This window comes from Glycine max, chromosome 9, assembly GCF_000004515.6.
Source record: "Glycine max cultivar Williams 82 chromosome 9, Glycine_max_v4.0, whole genome shotgun sequence".
NCBI lineage: Eukaryota > Viridiplantae > Streptophyta > Magnoliopsida > Fabales > Fabaceae > Glycine > Glycine max.
In genome coordinates this window covers 45,983,618-46,005,771 of record NC_038245.2, presented here as the reverse complement: position 1 = coordinate 46,005,771, position 22,154 = coordinate 45,983,618, and the positions used below count along the sequence as shown (strand labels likewise).

General features: G+C 32.9%; 4 protein-coding genes across 11 annotated transcripts; 1 reads left to right on the top strand and 3 right to left on the bottom strand.

The window, feature by feature from the left end:
• Window positions 1-1,741: 1,741 nt before the first annotated feature.
• Window positions 1,742-4,498, bottom strand: LOC100775200 (monooxygenase 1). Its single transcript, XM_003533476.5, has 6 exons — window positions 4,359-4,498; window positions 3,529-3,675; window positions 3,363-3,413; window positions 3,094-3,265; window positions 2,461-2,695; window positions 1,742-2,381 (listed from the first exon to the last, which is right to left on the bottom strand). The coding sequence occupies exons 1-6, from the start codon at window positions 4,436-4,438 to the stop codon at window positions 1,867-1,869; spliced, it is 1,200 nt and encodes a 399-aa protein (XP_003533524.1). The 5' UTR covers window positions 4,439-4,498; the 3' UTR covers window positions 1,742-1,866.
• Window positions 4,499-6,542: 2,044 nt separating this feature from the next.
• Window positions 6,543-10,250, bottom strand: LOC100780032 (OR-like zinc finger domain-containing protein). The gene is made up of 8 exons (NM_001254958.2): window positions 9,981-10,250; window positions 9,779-9,893; window positions 9,501-9,617; window positions 9,290-9,376; window positions 8,437-8,513; window positions 8,075-8,202; window positions 7,387-7,523; window positions 6,543-6,837 (listed from the first exon to the last, which is right to left on the bottom strand). The coding sequence occupies exons 1-8, from the start codon at window positions 10,121-10,123 to the stop codon at window positions 6,760-6,762; spliced, it is 882 nt and encodes a 293-aa protein (NP_001241887.2). The 5' UTR covers window positions 10,124-10,250; the 3' UTR covers window positions 6,543-6,759.
• A 798-nt stretch (window positions 10,251-11,048) lies between these two features.
• On the top strand, window positions 11,049-13,653 carry LOC100779490 (chloride conductance regulatory protein ICln). 4 transcript variants are annotated; one of them, XM_006587657.4, is made up of 8 exons: window positions 11,049-11,188; window positions 11,339-11,609; window positions 11,699-11,822; window positions 11,900-12,011; window positions 12,095-12,154; window positions 12,239-12,298; window positions 12,384-12,469; window positions 13,326-13,653. In XM_006587657.4, exons 2-8 carry the CDS (start codon window positions 11,458-11,460, stop codon window positions 13,395-13,397), a joined length of 666 nt encoding a protein of 221 aa, XP_006587720.1. In that variant the 5' UTR covers window positions 11,049-11,188; window positions 11,339-11,457; the 3' UTR covers window positions 13,398-13,653. The 4 variants fall into 4 exon arrangements, with proteins under 4 accessions (XP_006587720.1, XP_003534420.1, XP_006587721.1 ...); XM_003534372.5 differs by having other exon boundaries at window positions 11,055-11,188; window positions 11,438-11,609; XM_006587658.4 differs by having other exon boundaries at window positions 11,065-11,229; window positions 11,438-11,609.
• Window positions 13,654-15,999: 2,346 nt separating this feature from the next.
• Window positions 16,000-20,552, bottom strand: LOC100819586 (UDP-glucuronate 4-epimerase 4). Of its 5 annotated transcripts, XR_003262884.2 has the most exons (3): window positions 18,967-20,550; window positions 17,517-17,692; window positions 16,932-16,963 (listed from the first exon to the last, which is right to left on the bottom strand). XR_003262884.2 is itself a non-coding variant. In XM_026123847.2 (2 exons), exons 1-2 carry the CDS (start codon window positions 20,184-20,186, stop codon window positions 16,110-16,112), a joined length of 1,281 nt encoding a protein of 426 aa, XP_025979632.1. In that variant the 5' UTR covers window positions 20,187-20,552; the 3' UTR covers window positions 16,000-16,109. The 5 variants fall into 5 exon arrangements, 4 of the variants coding, with proteins under 4 accessions (XP_025979632.1, XP_006587716.1, XP_006587717.1 ...); XM_026123847.2 differs by lacking the exons at window positions 16,932-16,963; window positions 17,517-17,692 and adding an exon at window positions 16,000-16,170 and having other exon boundaries at window positions 18,967-20,552; XM_006587653.4 differs by lacking the exon at window positions 17,517-17,692 and having other exon boundaries at window positions 16,411-16,963; window positions 18,967-20,552.
• Between the last annotated feature and the right edge of the window lie 1,602 nt (window positions 20,553-22,154).

Sequence of the window (22,154 nt, the reverse complement as noted above, 5' to 3'; positions counted from 1 at the left end):
CTTCTATTGCCCGCGTTTTGTATGGCTCTGGAATTTAGTTATTTTTCAGTATATTTTTAATTTCATCTAATCTTTTAAGTTTTAACTTTTAAGTGGTAAATCATTACACAAAATATTTATTTTTTATATAATTATAATTTATATTTTTAAATTTATAGATGATATTGCATATAAAATTCATTATAATTTTTTTGGATATATAAATTATATTCTAAATTTATAATAAATAATTTTAATTATGATATAAGATTTTTTAAAAATTGAAACAGATAATTGGTTAAGAAAATTAAGGATAATAGTACTTTGTTTAGTTTCATATCTCATATGTGATTTCAATAAGCAAATATTTTAACTTTCACATCCCAAACATAATTTCTTACTCAAAAGATTTATTTATTTTTGGTTAGTTGCATATAAGGTACATGAAAAATGAAATGTACCTTCCAATGAGAGGATAGACAATGTGTTCAAAATCACTAATGACACTTTGTTTGCCAGCGGAAAAATGCAAAGGGAGAGGGAAGGGAGAAAGAAGAAGTAAAGGGACAATGAGATTCATGTGTAATTTGGTAAGGCCAAAGTGAAGGGTTGGAAAAATTAAAAGGAATGGATCCCACACATTTGTTTTTTCAAACCACACAAAAAATTTACAAAAAAGGTGATGGATAACTAATAGTATTTATGTGGATTCAAACTACAGGTAAATGCAAAGTTGATGACATATGTAGGAATTGTAAAAATTGACACAGGAAGGCGTTGCATAACTTATGGCATTTATGGGAGTTCAAACCACGGGTAAATGCATAGCTAATGACATTCATGGGAGTTTAAAACCATCCGTAAATGCAAATATGACATTTAAGAGGGTTTAGAATCGACTATCTATTTGAACACAATCGATTAGTATGTTGCAAGACAAATTAATTATGTTGTTTTTTATTTTATTTTTCACTTCATATATTTCTTTTCCGTTTCTTCATTCTTTCTCTTAAACTATTTCCACTGTAAAAAAAATTTCACCCATACGTTTTTTATTTTTATAAAGTGATACAAAGTTCCTAAAAAACAACTCAAACTCTAGATGAGGGCATTGAATAGAGAAACTACATGATAAGCAAAGTGCAGTCTATACACAAGTTCATGAAAATATGAAAACAAATTGATTAACAATAATAATTGGACATTCAAATTTTAATTGATTGTATTATTGTTTTTTATATTTTTTTACCCATGGAATTGATGAGATATTCATCGATTTCGTTTATAATTCATCATTTTTAGTAAAAAAAATTCTTTTAAATATAATTTTTTTCATCAACAAAACTTGAATTGTAATCTTATTTAAAAAGATTCAGCTCAACACTGCTCAAATCAAATTAGTTACCGGTCCATTAACTTCTTTATAGGAATAGGATATCCAAACACTAGAGTTATTGGAGAACCATGAGTGAATTCATTGGATAATATTCTACTTGAGAGAAGAAGACCAACAACTTTTCAGAATTAGATTAAAAAAATCATGAAGTTTATTTCAATCTATACTTAGGTATTAGCTTGAATTTAAGATCTATTTTACTGCTTTAATTTGAGCAAAGCATTCATAAATACAAATATCATCGTTGAATACATGAATGCAACTTTATACTACTAATTATCGAAAACCATCAACCTGAAGTCATAAAATCCATTTGATCCATGACTTATTAAATTATATATATCTATATATATTTGGTGTGTAATGATGCACAAAGTCAAATGAATACATAATCAGAAATCAGAAATTTTATTAATATTATTGAATAAAGCAATAAATTAAGTGAGCAATGATATGTGCACATATAAGATTAGTTGAAATGACAAATCTTCCTATAGAACTCCACAATGATAGCGGGAATGCCAATCGGGGTCTCTAAACAGAATGCCCATGATTGCAAGGATAATGAATCTGACTATGGATGATTTGGTGTCAAGCTTCTTCCCAACAAGGAAAGAATGCAAAGAGAGCCAAAAGTTTCTCATCTTCCTTTCTTTGACATATTGATCAAATGCTTCCTCTGCCTCTGCGATGTTTATCTCTGCAGTTTCTTCAGCTTTCTTTTGTGCCAGGCATCTAGCAAGAACTAGTGCATCTTCTATGGAGGCTGAGCCACCCTGTGCAATGAATGGGCCTGTGGCATGCATTGCGTCACCAGCAATTGTTACTGTACCTTTCCTGAACTTGTTAAAGACCAAGTCCCACGGTGCCCTATACTTCAACTCAGTCAGATGCAAGAAGCTCAACTTGCAATTTCGTATTATCTCCACCGCCCCTTCTGGGAAACCTTTCATTGATTCTATTAATGACTGTCTAATAAGAACTGGGTCTTTCCAAATTGTTGAATCTGCTTTTAATTATCAAACATAATTAATATATATTCTCACATTATTACTATTATAAGATAGAATTAACAAGTGAGTAACCTTTAGAAGTCCGTGGCCTTGTGACAAACCAATAAACGAGCTTGTCAGACACTGGGATTCTTCCGAGTTGGACTTGATCTCTGCTCATCATAGCAAACTCACTGCCAAATTCATGACCATTTGGAAAATTTGTGAAGCCTCGTGCAACACATGTAGAGAAAAGCAAGAGCTTCGTTCGGTGTAACCCAAACATATTTGCAATGGCAGAATTCACGCCATCACACCCAATGACAACCTGATAGTATAAACGAGTGTAATTGTTAAACTTTACAAGTGATATTAATTAGTGAAACATTAATTTTTCTTAAAACCCACAAATTGATTCAATACAACACAGCACAAGCAGCTCGGGCCACAACAAAAGCTTAGCATAAAACCAAAGCATTAAATGCATGCCCAGAACTTATCTAGCTAAGGTCCAATTGCAAAAGAATTCAGCCATGTTTAATTTCCTCTCTAACGATTATGTTATGTAGCAAATTCGGAACCACAGGTTACCATATGAGTAAAATTTATCCTTCTGTTAATTAGAAAAAAAAAAAAGATTCTAATCCATTTGGTGGAGCAGCAGTGAGGCTAGTAGGCACTCACAATGTTCGCTATGTGGACATATTTTGATGAGATTTAAAATACCTTAGCTTGAAGGATGCTTCCATTGCTAAGCAGAAGCTGTGGAGAGCGTGTTAAAGGATCTAATTCAATGGAAAGCACTTGACAGTTGGTACGTATAGTCCCCGCCGGTAAATTATCGGCCATGGCTTTCATCAGATCAGTTCGCTTTAAACAGCGAAGTTCCTGATCAACCCTGTTTGTTTGTTCATTAACAAAATCAAGTTAACTATATATAAGATGTTCCATTTGTTCTACTTGTATTAAAATAAACAAAGTACCCTCTAACTCACCCAAATGGAAATTCCATTGGCTCAGCCTCGTTAAGAGATATAAATCTTCCCCTGAAATCATACATTTTGTTTTTATCAATCAATTAAATACTTTAAAAACTACGTATAAATTTTATCTTCTCTCTCTATATAATATATTAGGATGCAATATCGAAAGATTTTACACCCTTGTATTTGAATAGCAGTTTGTCTAAGTGTTGAGCCAATGCCAAGCTGATCAAGTGCACGCCAGCCATTTGCGTGCACTATTATAGCTGCTCCTGTAGCTCGTAAATTCTCTGATCTTTCTAAAACCAGACTTTTAATTCTCTTCCTGAAAGTTATTAAGTTAACATTTCAAAGGAAATCTCATATGGTACGGAAGAAACAATATATAAATGCATCAAATCATGATTCAACTCGTAAATTACTAACCTATTTTTTTATAATCATAAATCGTAAGATTCAGTGATGAAATAAAAGTACTGTGGAATATATCATTAAGTAATTTCGGTGCAATAATTTTAAATTAGATTCTGACAAAACAAGCCAAATAGAATAAACTACTGACAATGTGGATCTTCCATTTCAGAAGAATGATCGAATTCGCTATTAAAATAAGAGAGCACTGGAATTCTTAAAGAGCATTATATTTCTTTAGTATCTTTTCATTTAATAATTTAAGCCTATGAAATATTTTCTTAGTTCTGGGATCCAATTGTCAAAAGAAAAACAAAAACAAAACAACAAAATGCTGAAACATCTAATTCGTATAGGTGATATGTAATGACATTAGTTGATCGGTGTATTACACGATCCAATCATCCATATATAATTCATCACACAATATAAATTAATTTTTGAATAGCTGAATCACATTCAATCATCTGCGCGATTTGAATTGCAAAATCACAAGATTCTAACAAATGAACAAGATGATGTGGAGGAAGGAAAAACTATAGATCATTTTGCATGTGTGATGAAGGAGAGAGGGGATAAAACAAATTAAAATTAAACCTGTGAAGGGCAAGGGCTGTTGCAAGGCCACAAATACCACCTCCCACGATCACAATATCGGCATCAACAGTTCTATCCATCTTCTTGGCCTTTTCTAGTTAACAGACTCAAATATATTTTCAAGACAGTTTATGTTTATTTGTCTTTGTAGTTACTTTTTATAGCATGAAATCTCAAAATCACATCAACGTCTCTCACGTATAATATGTTAACTAAGAATAATAATTGGGGTAGTTCCTTTAATTAAATAGATCAACAACCAACATTGTACTTTGCATGATCTTGCGTAAATGGAACAATAAATAAAATATTTCATTTTAAAAACCCATCAATATTTAATTATTAGTTTACAAAATCAATATTTTTTTACTCTTTCAATATTAAATGTTTTACATAAAAGTTTAATATTAAAGTATTATTACTGCAAAAAAAATAAAAAATCAAACTGTCTTCTAATATTTTGTTACTATATTATTTATTAATTATATATCAAATTCGTATTACAGCCTATTGCTTGTTTAAAATTGTAGCACTGGTGTTGTCTTGGAGTTATTCTTAAGTAGTTATGCAGGTAGTTCATGTATACCTGATGTATTTCTGTTTTTACTCAAGCTGGTACTTCAGTACTTCTTGTATCTGTCTTGGGTTTCACATTAATAAAATCTATTTACTTTGGCTTTTTTTTTAAATATTATATATATATATATATATATATAATTATGTATCAAATTCATTAAAGGACATCACAACACGTTTTTTAAATTATTGTGTAAAAACTTTTTTATACTTACAATTAATTAATATACTTCAATTGAATTCTATGTATAAATCATAAAGTGTGTAACCTGGTAAACGAAATGACAGCATAACATATATTTAACGTTATTACTTTGCAAAATCTCAAAAATTGTGTTAACTGTTTTACTTAAATGATACTAACTAAGAATAATCAATTGTGGTGATTCTTAAATTGGTCTCAACAACCGGCAGTGTTCTTTGCATGATCTAGGATGAATGGGAAAATAAACAATTATTTCATCTTCTAATCCATCGATACTTAGTTAGTTTTACAAAGTCAATGTTTTTAATTATGTTATTTACTTTTAGAGAATAAATTTCATACAGAATTTTAGGAATCAAATACAGTTATGACATACAGTAAAAAAAATACAGGTATGAGATAAAGCTTCTTGATAAATTATATTAAAGTTTAATTTTACTGTATTATTTTTATAAAAATTATTTTATCAGCTAATGGTTTTTATCATATTATTCAAATATGTCAAATTCATTAGACAATTTGACAACCAGTCTTTAGCACATTCATTAAAAGATAGAACTGCCCTGCCACTATGATTCCCACTAACTGTATCACTTATGCTTTCTTTAATTTACGAAGGGTGGAAGGAAAGAGAGCAAAAAGGAAAGGAAAAAAAGTAAAAAAATGAGATAATTTTTAAGATTTCTTTAGTAGATAATTTTTAAATTGTTTGGTAGGAGAGAAAGTAACAAAGAAAGATAGACAAAAATGAGTATATAAAATTACATAATTGTCTTTAAAAAAGAAGTATATAAAAATAAATTAAAATTGGTATTTTTATCACCTATGACAAACTTGCTTTCATCTTTCTTTTCAAAATGGAAAAATTGTTGAGACCCACTTGTTTTTTTTTTTTATCTTTCCTTTTTTCGTGTTATAGATCTAAACAGGGGGCAACTGGGGAAGGAACAATGCTTAACGTAACATTATGTGGAAAAGTAGGTTAGAAAAAAGCCCTCCCTTTTCCTGAAGCTCCATAATTTAGCCTCGTGCATTCAAGTATATGAATTTATTTCAACTTACAGAAAAAAAAAAGATTTATTTTATAAATATTAGGAGACCAGAGAAACTGAGATTCTGTATATATTTTTAAAAAATAAGATAAAATAAAAATGATAAAATTTAAATAAGAAATAAAAGTATACAAATACTTTGAAATTGGTCTTTATATACAATTAATGAAATAGTCTTTTTATATGAACTTTTGGAGTTAAAAGTTAATAGTAATATAATTTATAATGTTAGATAAGAGATAAAATAATCCAAAAAAATATTAAGATGAAAAATAGCTTGCGTTCGTTTGGCTAGAAAAAAGTTCTGCAGCCATTCCTAAAAAGTAAACATGATATTTCTTGCTGCACCACTTTTAATCCTCAAACAAAAGGAAACTGTCTATATTATTCTTAACAATTTTCTTTTTCTTGTAAGTGTTTATACATATTTACAGAAAATCCATTTCTCCGCCACGGAAACAAATACCACTTTCAAATTATTGAACCTGCTCGGAAACAAATACCACTTCAACAAAAAAAATACTAGTTTTTCTTATAACTGCTCGGGATAACTATAATTATTGAACCTCTAATCAAAAGGATCAATTCGTGGATCATGTTCGCTTGCCATGGCCATTCCAGTGCAGAGACATGTTGGACACATAACCTGCAAGAAGAGATTCAGAGTTGAACATGATTGGGATAAAAAAAAACTCAACAACCACTGTTGCTGTGAACCTAGCAAGTAAATAACTTGTACCAATTTATCTGTGTGTGTGTTTAGGTGGGCAGTTGCAAACTTGATTTCAAATGATTTCGACTTGTAAAATTGATTTTGGTTAAAAGTGAATTTGAAGTGAAGTGGTTTATTTTTGTAAAGTTCTATTTTAAAAGTTTATGGCTAAACTTGGAATGAAATTTTCCACTCAATACAAAAGCTCCTCAAGGCAGGCTTAAAACTCAGAATTCATTTTAAAGCTAAAATCCTGTTTAAGACACGATGCCAAACATCTTGATAAATAGCTAAACATGTTTATTACTGTTGCAAAAGCCACCCTAACGTAATGATTTTGCACTTATTACAGTTAGTAACATTTTCAATGTTTTTTTTTTAAATGAATGACATCGAGCTTTAGTCATGTAGATTATGGCTGTTCTCTAATATAATTAGTGTAAAGATAATAGACAATGAAGTCAATACTTCTAAATGACCAACCTTGCCAGATCCAGAGCAATTTGAACATCTCTCAGTTTTTGGTGGTGAAAGAGGCTTATCTCCACCTTTGACTGTGGATACTGGTTCAATCAGAACAAGTGCTCCTGTGCTTGAACAGCGAGCACATGCAAGATATCCTGACAGCAAAAGTATGATACATATGTCAAATTGTCAACTTTCTTGCAGTTAGCTTCGAGAGATAGATGATTAAAATCTCCGATTCTCAAACAAAATGCAACCCAAACTATGAAAGCTGAGTGAGAAGCAATAAATAGTTCCAGGCCTCTCTGCATTATGCTACAATTCCCTGCAATTATGTTATTAAAGAAAGCAGAGGTGTCCCATTTTGACACTTAACATCATGGACAAGGGATCAGAGTCAGCCAGTATCAGGAGAATTCTCTAATACTGTGAAGAAAGAAGGATTGTTGTGAATATAGTTTGGAATGATACACGAACCCATCCAAGCTTCATTTTATTTTGCAATTTACATTTCCCCTTTCTAATTGCAATAGACAGAGATTTTGCTTCACCACCTCCTTTGGAACTAGAAAGTAGAAATGATCAATGATGTGCAGTAAGAAGAGGGAAGGTTGATAAGGGAAGAAGAATGACAAAATCCTTCAGTTCCACATTAAGATGTTTGACTCCTAAAATGCAGATAACAGATGAGGTTTTGAAATCTTACCAGTGCCAAGACAGTATTTGCATCTTTTCTGCTCCTGCTGTTTTACATTGTTTATCTCAACCACCATTAATGCCGAGATTACTCCAACTGCTCCTCCAGAGAATGATGCCACTATGGGATCAACCTGACTAGAATACCCAACAGAATTTAGTTAAGATAGGAAATAATAAGTGCAATGCACTGAGATTCATTTCAGCAGAAATGAAATAACACTAATCAAATATCTGTATACAGACAACTAACATGCAGCTCTATTCATAAAACTTCAATATTATCAGATTCTGTGAATATAGCACTATTTTCCATTGCTCCTTCTGAAAAGAAAGTATAAAAGGCAACAGCAGATCAGGAAAAGGCACTACCTCAGCTGCATAGGCAGATGCACACTTTCAATAAAATCTGCATAAGATGTGCCCCCTAGTCCAAGCTTAAGCTCCAACTGAGAAATTTGAACAAAAAAATAGGAGTTGGAAAGACTGAAAGTTGATAAACTAATTGAATTCATGTTTACTAAAATCCCCACAAAAGATAGATAAAAATAGAAAATGTATAAATCAAATCTCGGTTCTTTTTAATATTAAGTATGACTTTCATCTGTGTATGTTAGAGTTGGTGGGTCTTGCACTATGTTAGCTGCAATAACTTTGCACTCTGCATCTCAGAGAATACTTTGGTAATCCTCTCATTTTCAGATACTTCAGATTCTCCCCTAGATTTTCTCACTTCTGTTTTCTTTTATTTTCTAAGTTCATCATTTTCCAATAGTGCAGATGGCAATAACTCTTTCTAAGTTAAGCATGATAGTAAAAGGAACATATCAACAAATAAATAAAGCAGTATTGATCAATTTGCAGTACTTCAAAGTTCAATGCATAGTGTTGCCATTGTGAAGAACATAGTGAAACATAGCAATTTTTACTCAGGTCTTCCCTTTCTCTCTCTTTGAAAAGTCTCTTGTATTTCAACAGTGATTGACGAGAAGCAAAAATGGAGTAGAATATGCAATGGAACATTTCTTGCACCAGTACAATGAGTTAGATTCACATTGAGGATAATGATTTATAAAATAAAAGCAACCGTAGTCAATTCTTTCCAAGTTATTTAATCCAAAGAAATTTGCAAAGGTAACAACCAACAAAGAAATCCTTGCTAATTTCATATGTGATAGCATATTTAATCTTGAAAATAGAGAACTAGGTGCAGAAAAAATCTTACGCTAGGTGCAAGGAGGCCACCAAAAAGAATTATCCCGGCAATAAGAGAAAAACAGGTTGCATAATATTGCTTGAGGTTTGCAGAAGTCTGCAAATAACATATGTATTAATTACCATTTTACCAAAGCCTTGCAATGAAAAGTAAGTTCTTCATGCAAATGAAGGAGAATGACAACATGAATGTGACTTATTCTAAGTCCAAGAGAACTTACCAATGGAGGCAAGAATGGAATGAATGATGGGAAGTTAGGAAGTTCATTCTCTTGCTCTTCGCTTAAAATTCCAAGTTCAGCGTTTTTAATTCTTTGTTGTATCCTAAGCCTGCGAACCTACAAAATAAGAGGAAGCTGTTTGAGAAAAGGGCATGAAGACCATCTCAATATCTGTTATAAAAAAAAATAGAGCAAAAGAAAAAGTAATAGAACATCCAACGGAATGAAAGGCTCCAAGAAACAGCAGAAGTATATAAGAAGTCATAAGAAGGAGTGACCTCTTCCATGTGTAAGAAGATTTTGTTCCTCCGACTTCGAATGTTGTCCTGAATTTCTTGAAGCTCCATCTTGGCAAAATCCTGTACAGTTTCGGGGCCTTCAATGATGCAGAATCTGCGGAGAGAATAGAAAGGAAGAATGAAGAAAGGAAAAAGCGAAAGAAAGAGAAGAGAAGAGAAGAGAAAAGGGAAGGAGAGGGACCCAGCAGTGGCGGTTTTGTCTGAGTCGAGAGAGGGTGATTCCTGGGCCATCAAACGCCATCTGGGCCTGTTAATGGTGTTGTCCCTCCTCCGATTCCAACTCCAACCGTAAGAGACCCCGCCGAATCGACCCAGACACAGCATCTTCCCAATTCACTCACGCAAATCAAACAACATAGAATTTGCAGACGCAAGCTCCTGCCACTTTGCTGCTATTCACTATATAAATATTTAATCAAGGTATTTTTAGTGGAGCAACTCTTCCGATTCCATCTTCACTACAATCCAAATCAATTATAACATACCGACACATCAAATAAAGTGGATAAATGGAATTAATTCATTATTAACATTGTCTTTCTGCTTTCTTAAATATATCATATCTTTTATCTTTTATATCCATTAGAATATATTTGTAACATTTCAGTTCATTTTTAATTAATTTAATAAATGTTTTAAATATTTTAAAAATGCTAGTTTTAATTTTTATATTTATTTTTTTCTTAAATATTTATTAGATTTTCTTTTTAATTTTTTATTTAAGATAAACTTTTATTATTTTTATCTTTTTATGTAGTTTTACATTTTAAACTATTTTAACAAATATTTATATCAACAAAGATATAAATATTACATTAATAACAATGCTACGTTAATATTTTTCTTAATTTTAATATCACTCATATACATATTTATCAATTTCTATATATTATAGTAATGCACGTTTAAATTTTTTTAACATGTTTTATAAGTTCACTTTATAAAATTTTAATTAAATATAAAATTTTGTCATACTATATATAAAGTATGTACTTATTTCTACATTCACGTAAATGCTAGTATATTAATAATATTAAATACTGTATCAATATTCTTTCCAAGTCTAATTTATTTATGTATATATAGTATATAATTATGATTTTTTTCTAATATATTAATATATACTTGAGTTTTTTAAAACATATTCTACTAGTTTTATGATATTTTAATTAAATAATAAAACTGTGTCATGTATAAGAATATATTTATTATATAAATATTACATTATTAACATTTAATTCTCAATTTTAGGGGGTGACCGGGGGAGGAGTGGATTTTCTCGGAGCCCGAAGACGAGCCTGACCCAAACCAAACGAAAACAGAACCCCTTTAAAATTAAACCCTAGCCTCGCAATTTCGAAAATTTTCACTCACTCCTCTTATTCTCAGGTTCATCTCCCTCTCTCATGCTCTAGTCTCCTTGTTATATCGTATGAATTTGTTGCTTTACTCTTTAGCTGTTTATTCATATCATTATTGTGTTCAATGAATTTTCGAATGTTAGTCAGTATTCTCAGTCAAGTTTCCTTTCCATCGCAGCAATATGAACCTTGCTATGGTGTTTGAATTTTTAAACTAATTGGTCTGGTTCACTTCATGTTAACAATATGTGGTCCTCTTCTGCGTATTTGTGAGCAGAACAGAAAAGAGAAGAAGAAATGGTGTCAGGCGTGAGAGAGATAAGCTGTAGCGGAGAGCCAGTCCTTGACAGTGATAGCGGGGAGGAGTTGATGCAGGTACAAGCCGGCATAGACATTGTCCTCGGCGATCTTCCTCGTCAGTCCCCCGGCACGCTCTATATCACTAACAAGTATGCTCTCCTCTCATTCACAATTTCTTTCTCTTTGTATTTGTTGTGTGCTCTATTTACACTTTGGTCTAACTTACAATTACATACAGGCAAGTAATATGGTTGAGTGATTTAGACAAGACTAAAGGATATGCCGTTGATTTTTTGTCTATCTCTCTCCATGCAGTCTCTAGAGACCCTGAAGCCTATCCTCTTCCTTGTTTATATACCCAGGTACCTGTCCTAATTCTATTCTTTTCCCATATTTTCCCTCCATTAATCTTTCTCATTCGTTGCTCTTCTTCCTCTAGATTGATACAGGAGAAGCTGATGATGACCACACTGATTCTGAATCCATTCATATCCCACAAGATTTGTCCAACATCGCAGAGATGAGGCTCATTCCCTCTGATCCTACACAATGTATCTTTTTCTTATCTTCCCCACTCTTTACATTATGCTTCGTTTTAGTACTTTTGCTTATGTGTCACATCATTGTTTTCCAGTGGATTCTCTCTTTGCAATATTCTGCCAGTGTGCAGAGCTTAATCCAGAACCAAATGATGGTCAGTATTATTTTTTACATACAGATAGATACACTTTTCCTCACTCTCGTGTTTTCTTCCTTCTGAGTTGTGTTGTTCTTTCAGGGGAAGGAGAAGAACATGGTTGGTTTTTTAGTGCTGATCAGATGGGAGATGAAGAAGCAGGTATGTGTGCGGGCTTTAATCTTGATTCCTAATACATCCGTATGGGCTTACTGTATTATTCTTAGACATTTTCTTTTTCTAACAGAGGAAGAAGGTTATATCTCTCACCATCCAGCCAACTCTATTGGTCACTCAAATGGAAATCATGACCTAGCTCGTACAATACTTGAGGTTGGGTGTTCTTCCTTGTACTTCTCTATCTACTTCTGTTTTTGCAGTATGATTCTCTGACACAGGGATGTAGCTCTTCTAATAAAATGAGAGAATAAGGACTTTCGTTTGAATTAAAGCATTTTGTAAGCATAATCTGCCAATCACAATTATTTGGCATTGTGCGTCAAACTTTTGTACTTACGCCCCTTAATAACATTCTACAGAATACGAAATTAAACAATCCAATGGTTAAATCATTTGATATTATCTTTTTGATCATGTATATCAAAATATCAAATTTCATACAATTTTGAAATTTGTTGGTGTTATCTTATAATGAACATTTACTTGTATTTCAATGGCATATTAGCTGTCAAAATAGAATAGTGCAATAAAGTATTAATAAGTATTTTATTTGCCTGAAATTTTATAAACTTACTCTATTTTATATGAACCTCCAATTCAATGGTCATATTGTTGAGAGGATAAATTGGATGATAATGTCAATATAATCTGATAGAAGTTTTCATAATTCTACTTAATGCATTTAATTTTTACATTTTGCATTTTAAGTTCTTTGGTAATTAGAGAACAAACTGGAATATTATTTTCTGCAAGTTGATATGTTTAAGAAATATATAGTTACTGAAAACGATAACAACACAAAAGCGATGTATAAACTGGTTGAAGCATATTTTATATTTATACAATATTTTTCTCTTTGATGATGTTAATCTTCACGACGCTTATAGACACAAGGTATCACCCTTATACGATCGTTCATCTATAAAATGAGAAACTCAAATTCTTTACAAGTTTTTATAATTTGTTTTCTCTGTGCTCCTTTACTTATATCCAGTTTAATTTATTACAGCTTCAAATCAATGATCAAAGATTTGAGGATGCAGAAGAGATGGAGGATAATGGAGATGGCACCAATCGTTGAGTGTCTGTGTTTTCTCCAAAATAGCATTTTCTAGTCTGTACCAAAAGTCATCGACTGATTGTTGTGTAGTTTGGTTCTATATAATGTAATCCTATTATGAAACATCTGACCAGAGGCTTAGAGTTTTTTTATCTTGGACCTTCGTTTTTGTTTTTTTTTTTCCTGCAATAGAAAGCAGCTGGATACTGAGTTTAAAGCTGTATTATGTAGAACAGGAGAAGAAATTTGAAAATTGTTTGGATAGTTTATTGAGAAAGAATTTGCAAATAATTTTAGTGTATTTGGTTCTCCATCGTGAGCATTCCAACGCAGGCAAATGGAGAACCGTATCTCTTGATGTTTCCTGAGTAAATGTCTATTATAGGCTGCACTACATGCATAAACAAATAGAGAAATACTTACCGTCTTGTCGAATTACAAATTGACATGTTTGATTTTTATGTATATGTTTGATTTTATAGTAACTATTTTAAAGGAAGAATTGTCTAAATTACCACACATGCACGATTTGCAAATTGGTTCACTGTTATATTATCAATTTATTCATGAAATTACTGTTAGTTTCTATATCTAAATTTAATTCACGAAAGTTTGTTTGTCTTAAATTACAAAAGTAAATACTAAGCTAAGTTTGACAAAAGTATTAAAATATTGGACATCTAATGAATCAAATTAACAAAATGTTATGACAAACTAATTTAATATTAAATTGGTTGATTAATCAGCAAGATTTTTGGATTATTTGATGATATTAATCAGGTCCATTGAATTTTTTTTATTAAGTCCCTAAACTTGTAATTATTGTTTCGAAGTGTTCTAATTTTTATGTGCCCTTCAAGAAAGCCATGGAACCCACATACCCGGGTGTGTTTGCTTCTAGAAAAATATTCAAATATGCTTTTTTGAATTAAATTCAGGTTGTATTTGTATAAGCATTAGCGACCATGATTTCATGCGCACATTCACCATACATAAACATCACAATTTCTTTTTCTTACAAAGATAAGGTTTTTTTATTTTTTTACTCTAACCCCCTTTCTTAGGTTCACAACGAAACAGGGAAGGGGGAAAAAAGAACTAATTCCACAAATATCATAACATAATTCAAATTTAAAGAACAACTAGAATGCAACCTATTCTTTGCACAAACAGAGGAAAAGTTTGGCTTGTAGTAGTAACGAGATAGATGACCTTCTAAAAAATTTTCAGGAAAGTGTATGAGTAAAAACAAAACATACTTAAAAGTCTTTTGTAGGTTTGTGAAATCATTCATTGATCTTAAAAGTAGACAAAACTTATTTTCGAGATCTCGAAAAAGGACTACCTTAGAGGATTTTGACCAACAAAAATATTAAGTCAAATGTTACCGCCTGAAGTGCTATAGTGTAAGAGTCACCAAAAAGTCAAAAATCAGGAATGTTACAAATGATATTAGAACAAATCTCTCATCTATTACGGTGTGAATCGATGACGAACCAGGTGAAAGCCGATGGGGCATGTAACACCGCAACAAATCACATCAGAAAGAGAGAGATCCAGAGGCTGTGCAGATATGAGATTGAGATTGTACAAATCTCATGTTAATATGTGAGATCAGTCATTGATCCTAGAAACAGGTAGAACTGATTTTCAAGGTTTCAAAAATGACTACTTATGAAGGATTTAAGATAAATGAAATATCATCACGTAAAATGTAAAAACTATCGAAAAGTCAAAATCAGAAATATTACACTATAACCCTGAAGGTACCCGCAGGAAAACATTCATGTTGAAATCTCTTCAATTCAATGGTTCATACAATTTCTCTTCACTTCATTGTAAAACTGTGCACATATAAGTTGAAGAGAGTCACACAAAAAAGTATTATCCTCATGCAATTCCAATAGAGTCATTGGATTATTTGATTTTATTGGATATGAATCTTTGATTTAACGTGTAAAAAAGCTTGAAGGAGATGTAGTTGCACCAAAAAGCACCGAAGCATGGAAGGGTCGGGACTCTAGCAAGTGGATTGATTTTTCGAACATGGATGGCCTTATAATCGATGGAGGTGGACGAATCGACGGCGGAGGTTCTGATTGGTGGAATTCTTGTAAAGTGAGTTTTACTTTAATTGTATTTTTACAAAATTGGGATATAAGAAGCATCCTTGGAGTTTTACTTTGTTAATGTTGTTTTATTTTTCAGGTGAAAAGCTGCTCAAGACCAGCTGTAAAATATATATGTCCTCAATTTTTGTGGTACAATTAATGGAGTTGGCATTTTTTCTGCATAAATAATTTATTTCTTTATGTTATGCCGGCCCTGTCTTTTCACAACTGCAACAACCTCCAGCTAACTGGGACTTGTCATCTCAATAGTGCAAGAAACCATATATCTATAAATAATTCTAATCTCACAGAAATATTCAATATTACTGCACCTAAAGATAGCCCAAACATTGATGGAATTGACATTTCTGAATCATGCTACATTCTAATTCAGCACTCGACCATTGCAACGGGTAAGAGGCACTCAAAACATTCCAGGCCATATATAGTAATGAAAATATATTTCAGTTCATATATCAATTTAAAGCTTAATTTTATTTTAATATAGGAGATGACTGCATCGCCATAAACAGTGGCGCATCATGTATTAACATTATTGGTGTAACTTGTGGACCAGGCCATGGTATAAGGTACGAATACATTTTCATCATGGAATTTTGATTCAATCAATGGAAATCTGTCTCATCTCTCTTCCTTTTGGCCATGTGTTCAGTGTTGGAAGCCTTGGAAAAAAATAAGGAACTTGTTAAACAGTGAAACATGTTCATTTAACCAATTACAATTTCAAGGGAACAGATAAAGGAAGGAGAATAAAGACATGGCCGGTATAAATATATATTGATTAAAGATAAGATGTTATTTTCTGTAGATACACAATTAGTTAAGGAATTAATTCCATTTTCCCTACCCACAGGGTGGATGCGGGTATGCAGGAAATATCTCGTTCGAGCATATCGTGCTTATAAATACCAAAAATCGCATAATTATTGACCAGGATTATGAAAGTGAACAGAAGGAAGACCGAAAGCAGGTTACACTTGGTTGCGTCATTAGCATAGCAGTTTCCCTACTTAATTTTCTATAGAGAGATATCTATTGCAAAGTTTTAATGTGTGTTTTTGGAATATGATCACACAGACATCTGAAGTTCAAATAAGTGGAGTGACATATCGTTATGTCAATGGAACTTCTGATGGTGAGACAGCCATTAATTTGAATTGTGGAGGTGGAGCGGGTGCAGGGTGCACTGATATCTTCATGGATGTAGTCAACATAACCTCAGCTTCATCAGGATCAAACGTTCTTGCATCCTGCAACAATGCTCATGGAGTTGCTGCTTCTACTTCACCTCCTGTGTCTTGCTTGTCATAGTAACCTACCTTAGTTGTTTTCATCGTTGCCTTGCACATTTCGGTTTCTAATATAGCCCGCAATTTCTTTTTCTTTAGTTATCATCTAGGAGATTATGTTGCTTTTTTTTTTCCCGTCCAGAAAGCACAATCTAGAAACTCCAAACTACAAAGAAAAATAGAATGTTTTTCTGAGTTACTAATTTTAACATAACACTCAACGTCTTGTTTCTTTCCATGTCAAAATAATGACCAGCAAACAACTGAAGTAATATTATTTTTTAAGAACCCAATATTACACAGCGATATAGATTTTCTGTTTCTAATTTTATCCATGAAACAACCAGATACATCACCGGTTTTTCTTAAAAAAATAATAATAATAATTAAAAAATAAAAGATTGAGAGTCAGTGTTAAAAGAAGAAAAGGTGTGAGTTAATAAACATTAAGGAACACTAATTTAATGTAACCACTAAGAATTAGAAGGATTATTAACATTATGTCCATGAAGTGTGTGTTAATGGAAGAGTTATGCAATGATTGCGAGTTGTTCTACTATAAATAGTGTATCACCCATGTAGCTTGTGCGTGAAATGGAATAGAATCTCCTCAATTCTCTCTGGTCTGCTCTTTCTATTTTTCTAATCTTTTTAATGTATTGAATATGTAAAAAATCTATAAAGAAAAAGATGATAGCTTTTATGACCATGAGACGAACATTTTTTTTGGTAGCGTCCGACAATAAAAGGGGAAAAGAGACAGACTACGAACGAATAAACTGAGCGCTTATTGCATCGGCCATAAAAATATGATTGACGCCATTGTGGGCACTTCCAAATTCTTCACATCACGATCCTCTTTTGCTCCCAGTTTGGCGAGAAAATCTGCAGCCATCTTTCCCTCCCAGAGAGTGTGGAGAAGATTAACAATAAATTTATTCTAAATCTAATATTAATATTAACAATAAATTATTTGATTATAATAAGTTCATAAAAATCAACATATAAAACATAAATTTGGAGATTACATGAGAAGTAAAACAAAAAGAATAAAACAGAACGGAACGGAACGGGACAGGGCCTTTAGCAAAAGATATGAAAACATGAGTGAAGCATGATGTTGATCTTATGACTTCAATAAAATTCACAAGAAACTACAAATAAATCCGTACATTAATGAAAAACACATTAAAATAAAATGGAACAAACCCTTCAGCCCAAACATGTGAAAACAAGAGTGATGCATATGAATCCAACTCATCATACAGCAAAAAGTACTCGCATCATGTGAACTCAAAGAATGGCCTAAACCGGACAGTAGAAAAGTCAAAAAAATTTGAATCGAGATATGATTCTTGTCCCCATTCAATGACACAATCCTAACAATCTGTGAGCGCTTGTAAATCAGAAGTTCCCCACTAGACCTGCTAATTCTGACACTTGCATACTTCATCTCAACAATCTGCTAATCCTATTTCAAATATGTTTATCGAAACTATATCAAATATTAGATAAAATGATTAGTCATGAACCTAATTGATCATCTATTATTTGTCTTTAAACAGATCAAATTCATATCCAAGGGAAAATTAAATTTTATTATATTCATTGATTGATTATATTAGCTCCAGTAACAATACTAAGAACATTATAAAATTGGATAATCACAAAAAAAAAATGTTAAAAATAACCAACCAACCCATTTTCATCCCTTCGAAGAGACGGCTTAGAAGATTAACATAATCCATTTCAATCATCATAATATCTTTTCACCACAATTGACACCTTCATAATTCGTATTAAGATGAAACAGTACTCCCAAAACCCAGAAAACATTTAAAAGTTAAACTGAGCTGCATAAAAGAATATAACTTGCAAAGAGTCGTGTCTTAAATTATTGATCAACAAACATATACGTTCCAATCAAGCTTAGAGCTAAGAAGATTGTAGAGCAGCAATGACTTTCCATAGAAAAGAAGTATTATAAAATAAGGGGAGATGAAATGAATCCGTAGTGAAATTCAACGTGCGGTACCCAGAAAGAGACATTGGTAGGTATAGCCTGCAAAGTAGTGCAGCCACCCCACGATCTATGGTATTTCAGTTCATGTTGATGCAAACAATGAAATAAAACTAATTGAATTGAGTGTGGTTTAGAATTAAAATTACCAAGCCCTCTTGGGCAGAGAGGAAGAGGAAGAATAATAGTCCATATACCAATCGAGAAATTTCCTCAAGCCGGTTTCCAAATCGATGGTGGGGTTGTAGCCAAGCTCCTTCTTAGCCAAGCTAATATCAGCATGGGTGAAAAAAACATCCCCATTGGGCGGCATTGGCAAGAGTTTCTTGTTGGCGTTAACCTTGAGCAACTTCTCCAATATCCTCACCAGCTTACTCACCGCCACGGGAGAAGTGTTGCCCAGATTGTAGAGCCGCAACTGGGCCGGCCCACTCCCAGTGCTCCTGTTGGCAGTATCCAACGCCCCCAAACATCCCTTCACAATATCATCAATGTAAGTAAAGTCCCTCGCAACTGATCGTCCATTGGGACCCTCGAAAACAGATATCTGCTTCCCTTTCAATATATCCTTTGTGAAGAAAAAGTAAGCCATATCGGGCCGACCCCAGGGCCCATAGACTGTGAAGAACCTCAGCCCTGTAATGGAAAGCCCGTAGATGTGGTTGTAAGTGTGAGCGATTTCCTCGCCGGCTTTTTTGCTCGCGGCGTAGAGGCTGGCGGGCCTGTCCGTGCGGTCTTTCTCTGAGAAGGGGACTTTGGAATTGAGGCCGTAGACGGAGCTGGATGAGGCCCACACAACCGCCGGCTGCGGGTTCGCGTTCTTGCAGGCCTCCAGGACGCTGACGAGGCCCGCGATGTTGCTGTGGACGTAGGACTTAGGGTTCTTCATGGCGTAGCGCACACCGGCCTGGGCCGCCAGGTGCATCACGTGAGTGAACTTCCCCAGCTTGAAGAGAGACTTTAAGAGGGAGCCGTCGTTGATGTCGCCTTCCACCACGAAGATTTTGTGCTGTGCGAGGAGGTTGCTGCGGGCGCGCTTCAGGGAAGCCTCGTAGTAGCGGTTGAAGTTGTCGATTCCGACCACGCCGTCTCCCCGCCGCTTCAGAGCGATGGACACGTGTGTCCCCACGAAACCGGCTGCGCCGGTCACCAGGACGCGGAGGGATTTGGACTTGGCGGATTCGCGAACGGAGGTCTCCCAGTCGCCGCCGCGGAGGGAGCGCCGGCGGTGGGAAGGGGAAGCGGAGGACGGGGGAGATCCCAAGAAGAAGAGCACAATGAAGCTGAGTAGGATAAGCGACCAGAAGAGGAGCTTGGTGATCGAGAATGGGAACCGGGTTCGATGAATGCTCATTGGTTTATCCACCATTGTCGAGAGAAGAAGAAGAAAGGCATAAAATAGGTGGTGTCTGTTGGTAGCCTCTTTCTCAGTTCAGTGATGGGGTTTTGTTTCGTTTTGGATGTCAGAAATTAACACACCTCAACTGTTGCGGTGGTAATTTCTCTTACCCCTTCGCTCCCTCTGTAAATTCCTTTTCTTTTTTTTTGAGGGTAGGTTGGGTACTTATCCTGTTATCCAGAGAGAAAAAAGCGCGTCGGAAGAAATAAGACAAAGGATAAAGTAAAAACGGGGTTTGAAAAAGGGGGAGTCAAACTCAAACAGTGAAAACAAAAACCAGGAAGCACCGTTTTTAGATTGGGATGCGGTCGATCTAGGATAGGATTGATTGTTGCATGTTGCATGTTGCATCTGATTCCCTTTCCTTTCGGTTTGTATTTATCTACAAGACTTACGTCTTCATTTTCCTGGTCAATTAAATCAAAATTTAAATAAGGGATCTAGCTCGGTAAACCAACCCTACTCTATAATATATGCTTCGATTTTATTAATAAAAATGTCAAAATTTAAATACCAATATTGTGGTATAATCAGTAGCTAAACATATCGCTAAAGTATATATTCTTTTGGTTAAATGATCATTTTGTTATTTTATCTTATTTAAAAGATATAAATGATTATTTATTTTTTAAAAATTTAGGTTAAAATATAATTTTTATTTTTTTATTTTTTTCAAATTCACAATTTTAGTCTTTTTATTTTTTAATTGAAATATTTTATCTTTTACTTTTAAAAAGTTGGTGATTTTAATCTCATATTTTTAAACGAGACATGTTATTTGTTACTTTTAAGAATTCAACAACATTAATTCTTGTGATAAATTTGAGACGTTACTGAATTATATATTTTGTAAATATTGACTGATATATGTCTATTTATTATCCACATAAAAATATTTTCTGAAAATTATTTAATTGTTAACAAATTTAATTTATCAAAAATAATTAAAAAATATAAAAATAAGTCTAAAATTGACTAAGGTGACTAAAATTGTAGAATTTTTAAAAAGGGGGACAAGATGTTTCAATTAAAACACAAGGGAACTAAAATCCCATTTTTAAAAAAATGGAGTACAAAATTTCTCAATTAAAAAATATGAAGATTAAAATTATATATTTGAAAAAATAAGAGGACAAAAATTAAATTTATCCAAAAGTTTACTTTAGTCCTTTATCTTGTTTAAAAAATTAAAAATAGTCATTTATCTTTTAAAAAATCCACTTTGATGTATTATTTTATTTAAAAAAATGTTTGAAATGATCATTTAACTATTTAAATATATTTAACTTTATCCTTCAAAATGGGGGTGAAAATGAATTCGACTGAGTTAGGTCTTACCTAAGTCTAGTTTAACGTGTTTTATATTTTTATAGTCCAAACTTGTACTTGCTACCCATCATGAACCAATTTTTAGACTTGGATTCCACTTTTGTAAAAGTCGACTAGCTCATCTAAAGGTCAATTTCATATTAATGAGTGTTAAAAATATTATTTTTTAAACAAAATTCAAAGATTTTCATTAAAGACAATTTTAAAAAACGATATGGACAAATTTTGCTTATAAACATTACATGTGATATGCTATCAAAATCTTCTAAATCTCACCAAAATAAAAGAGTCATATTCCTATTACTCATCTATACTTATAGAAATTAACATATTCTAAACATTGATTAAAATGATTCAAATTGTCAAACTACTAAAATAATTTAATAATTTTATAATTTGAATAAAATAATTATAATATTATTGTTAAACGGACTATTTTGTTAGGCTTAAACAAGTCAAGCCATGGGTCCTTGACGGGCAGTCCAACCTACTTCCACCCCTACTTTGAATAACACTAAGAATGCGTTTGATTTGGTAAAAAGATAGGACAAATAGAACAACACTGGACAAATAATTGGGTCACATAACAACTTTTTGTATTGTACGTTG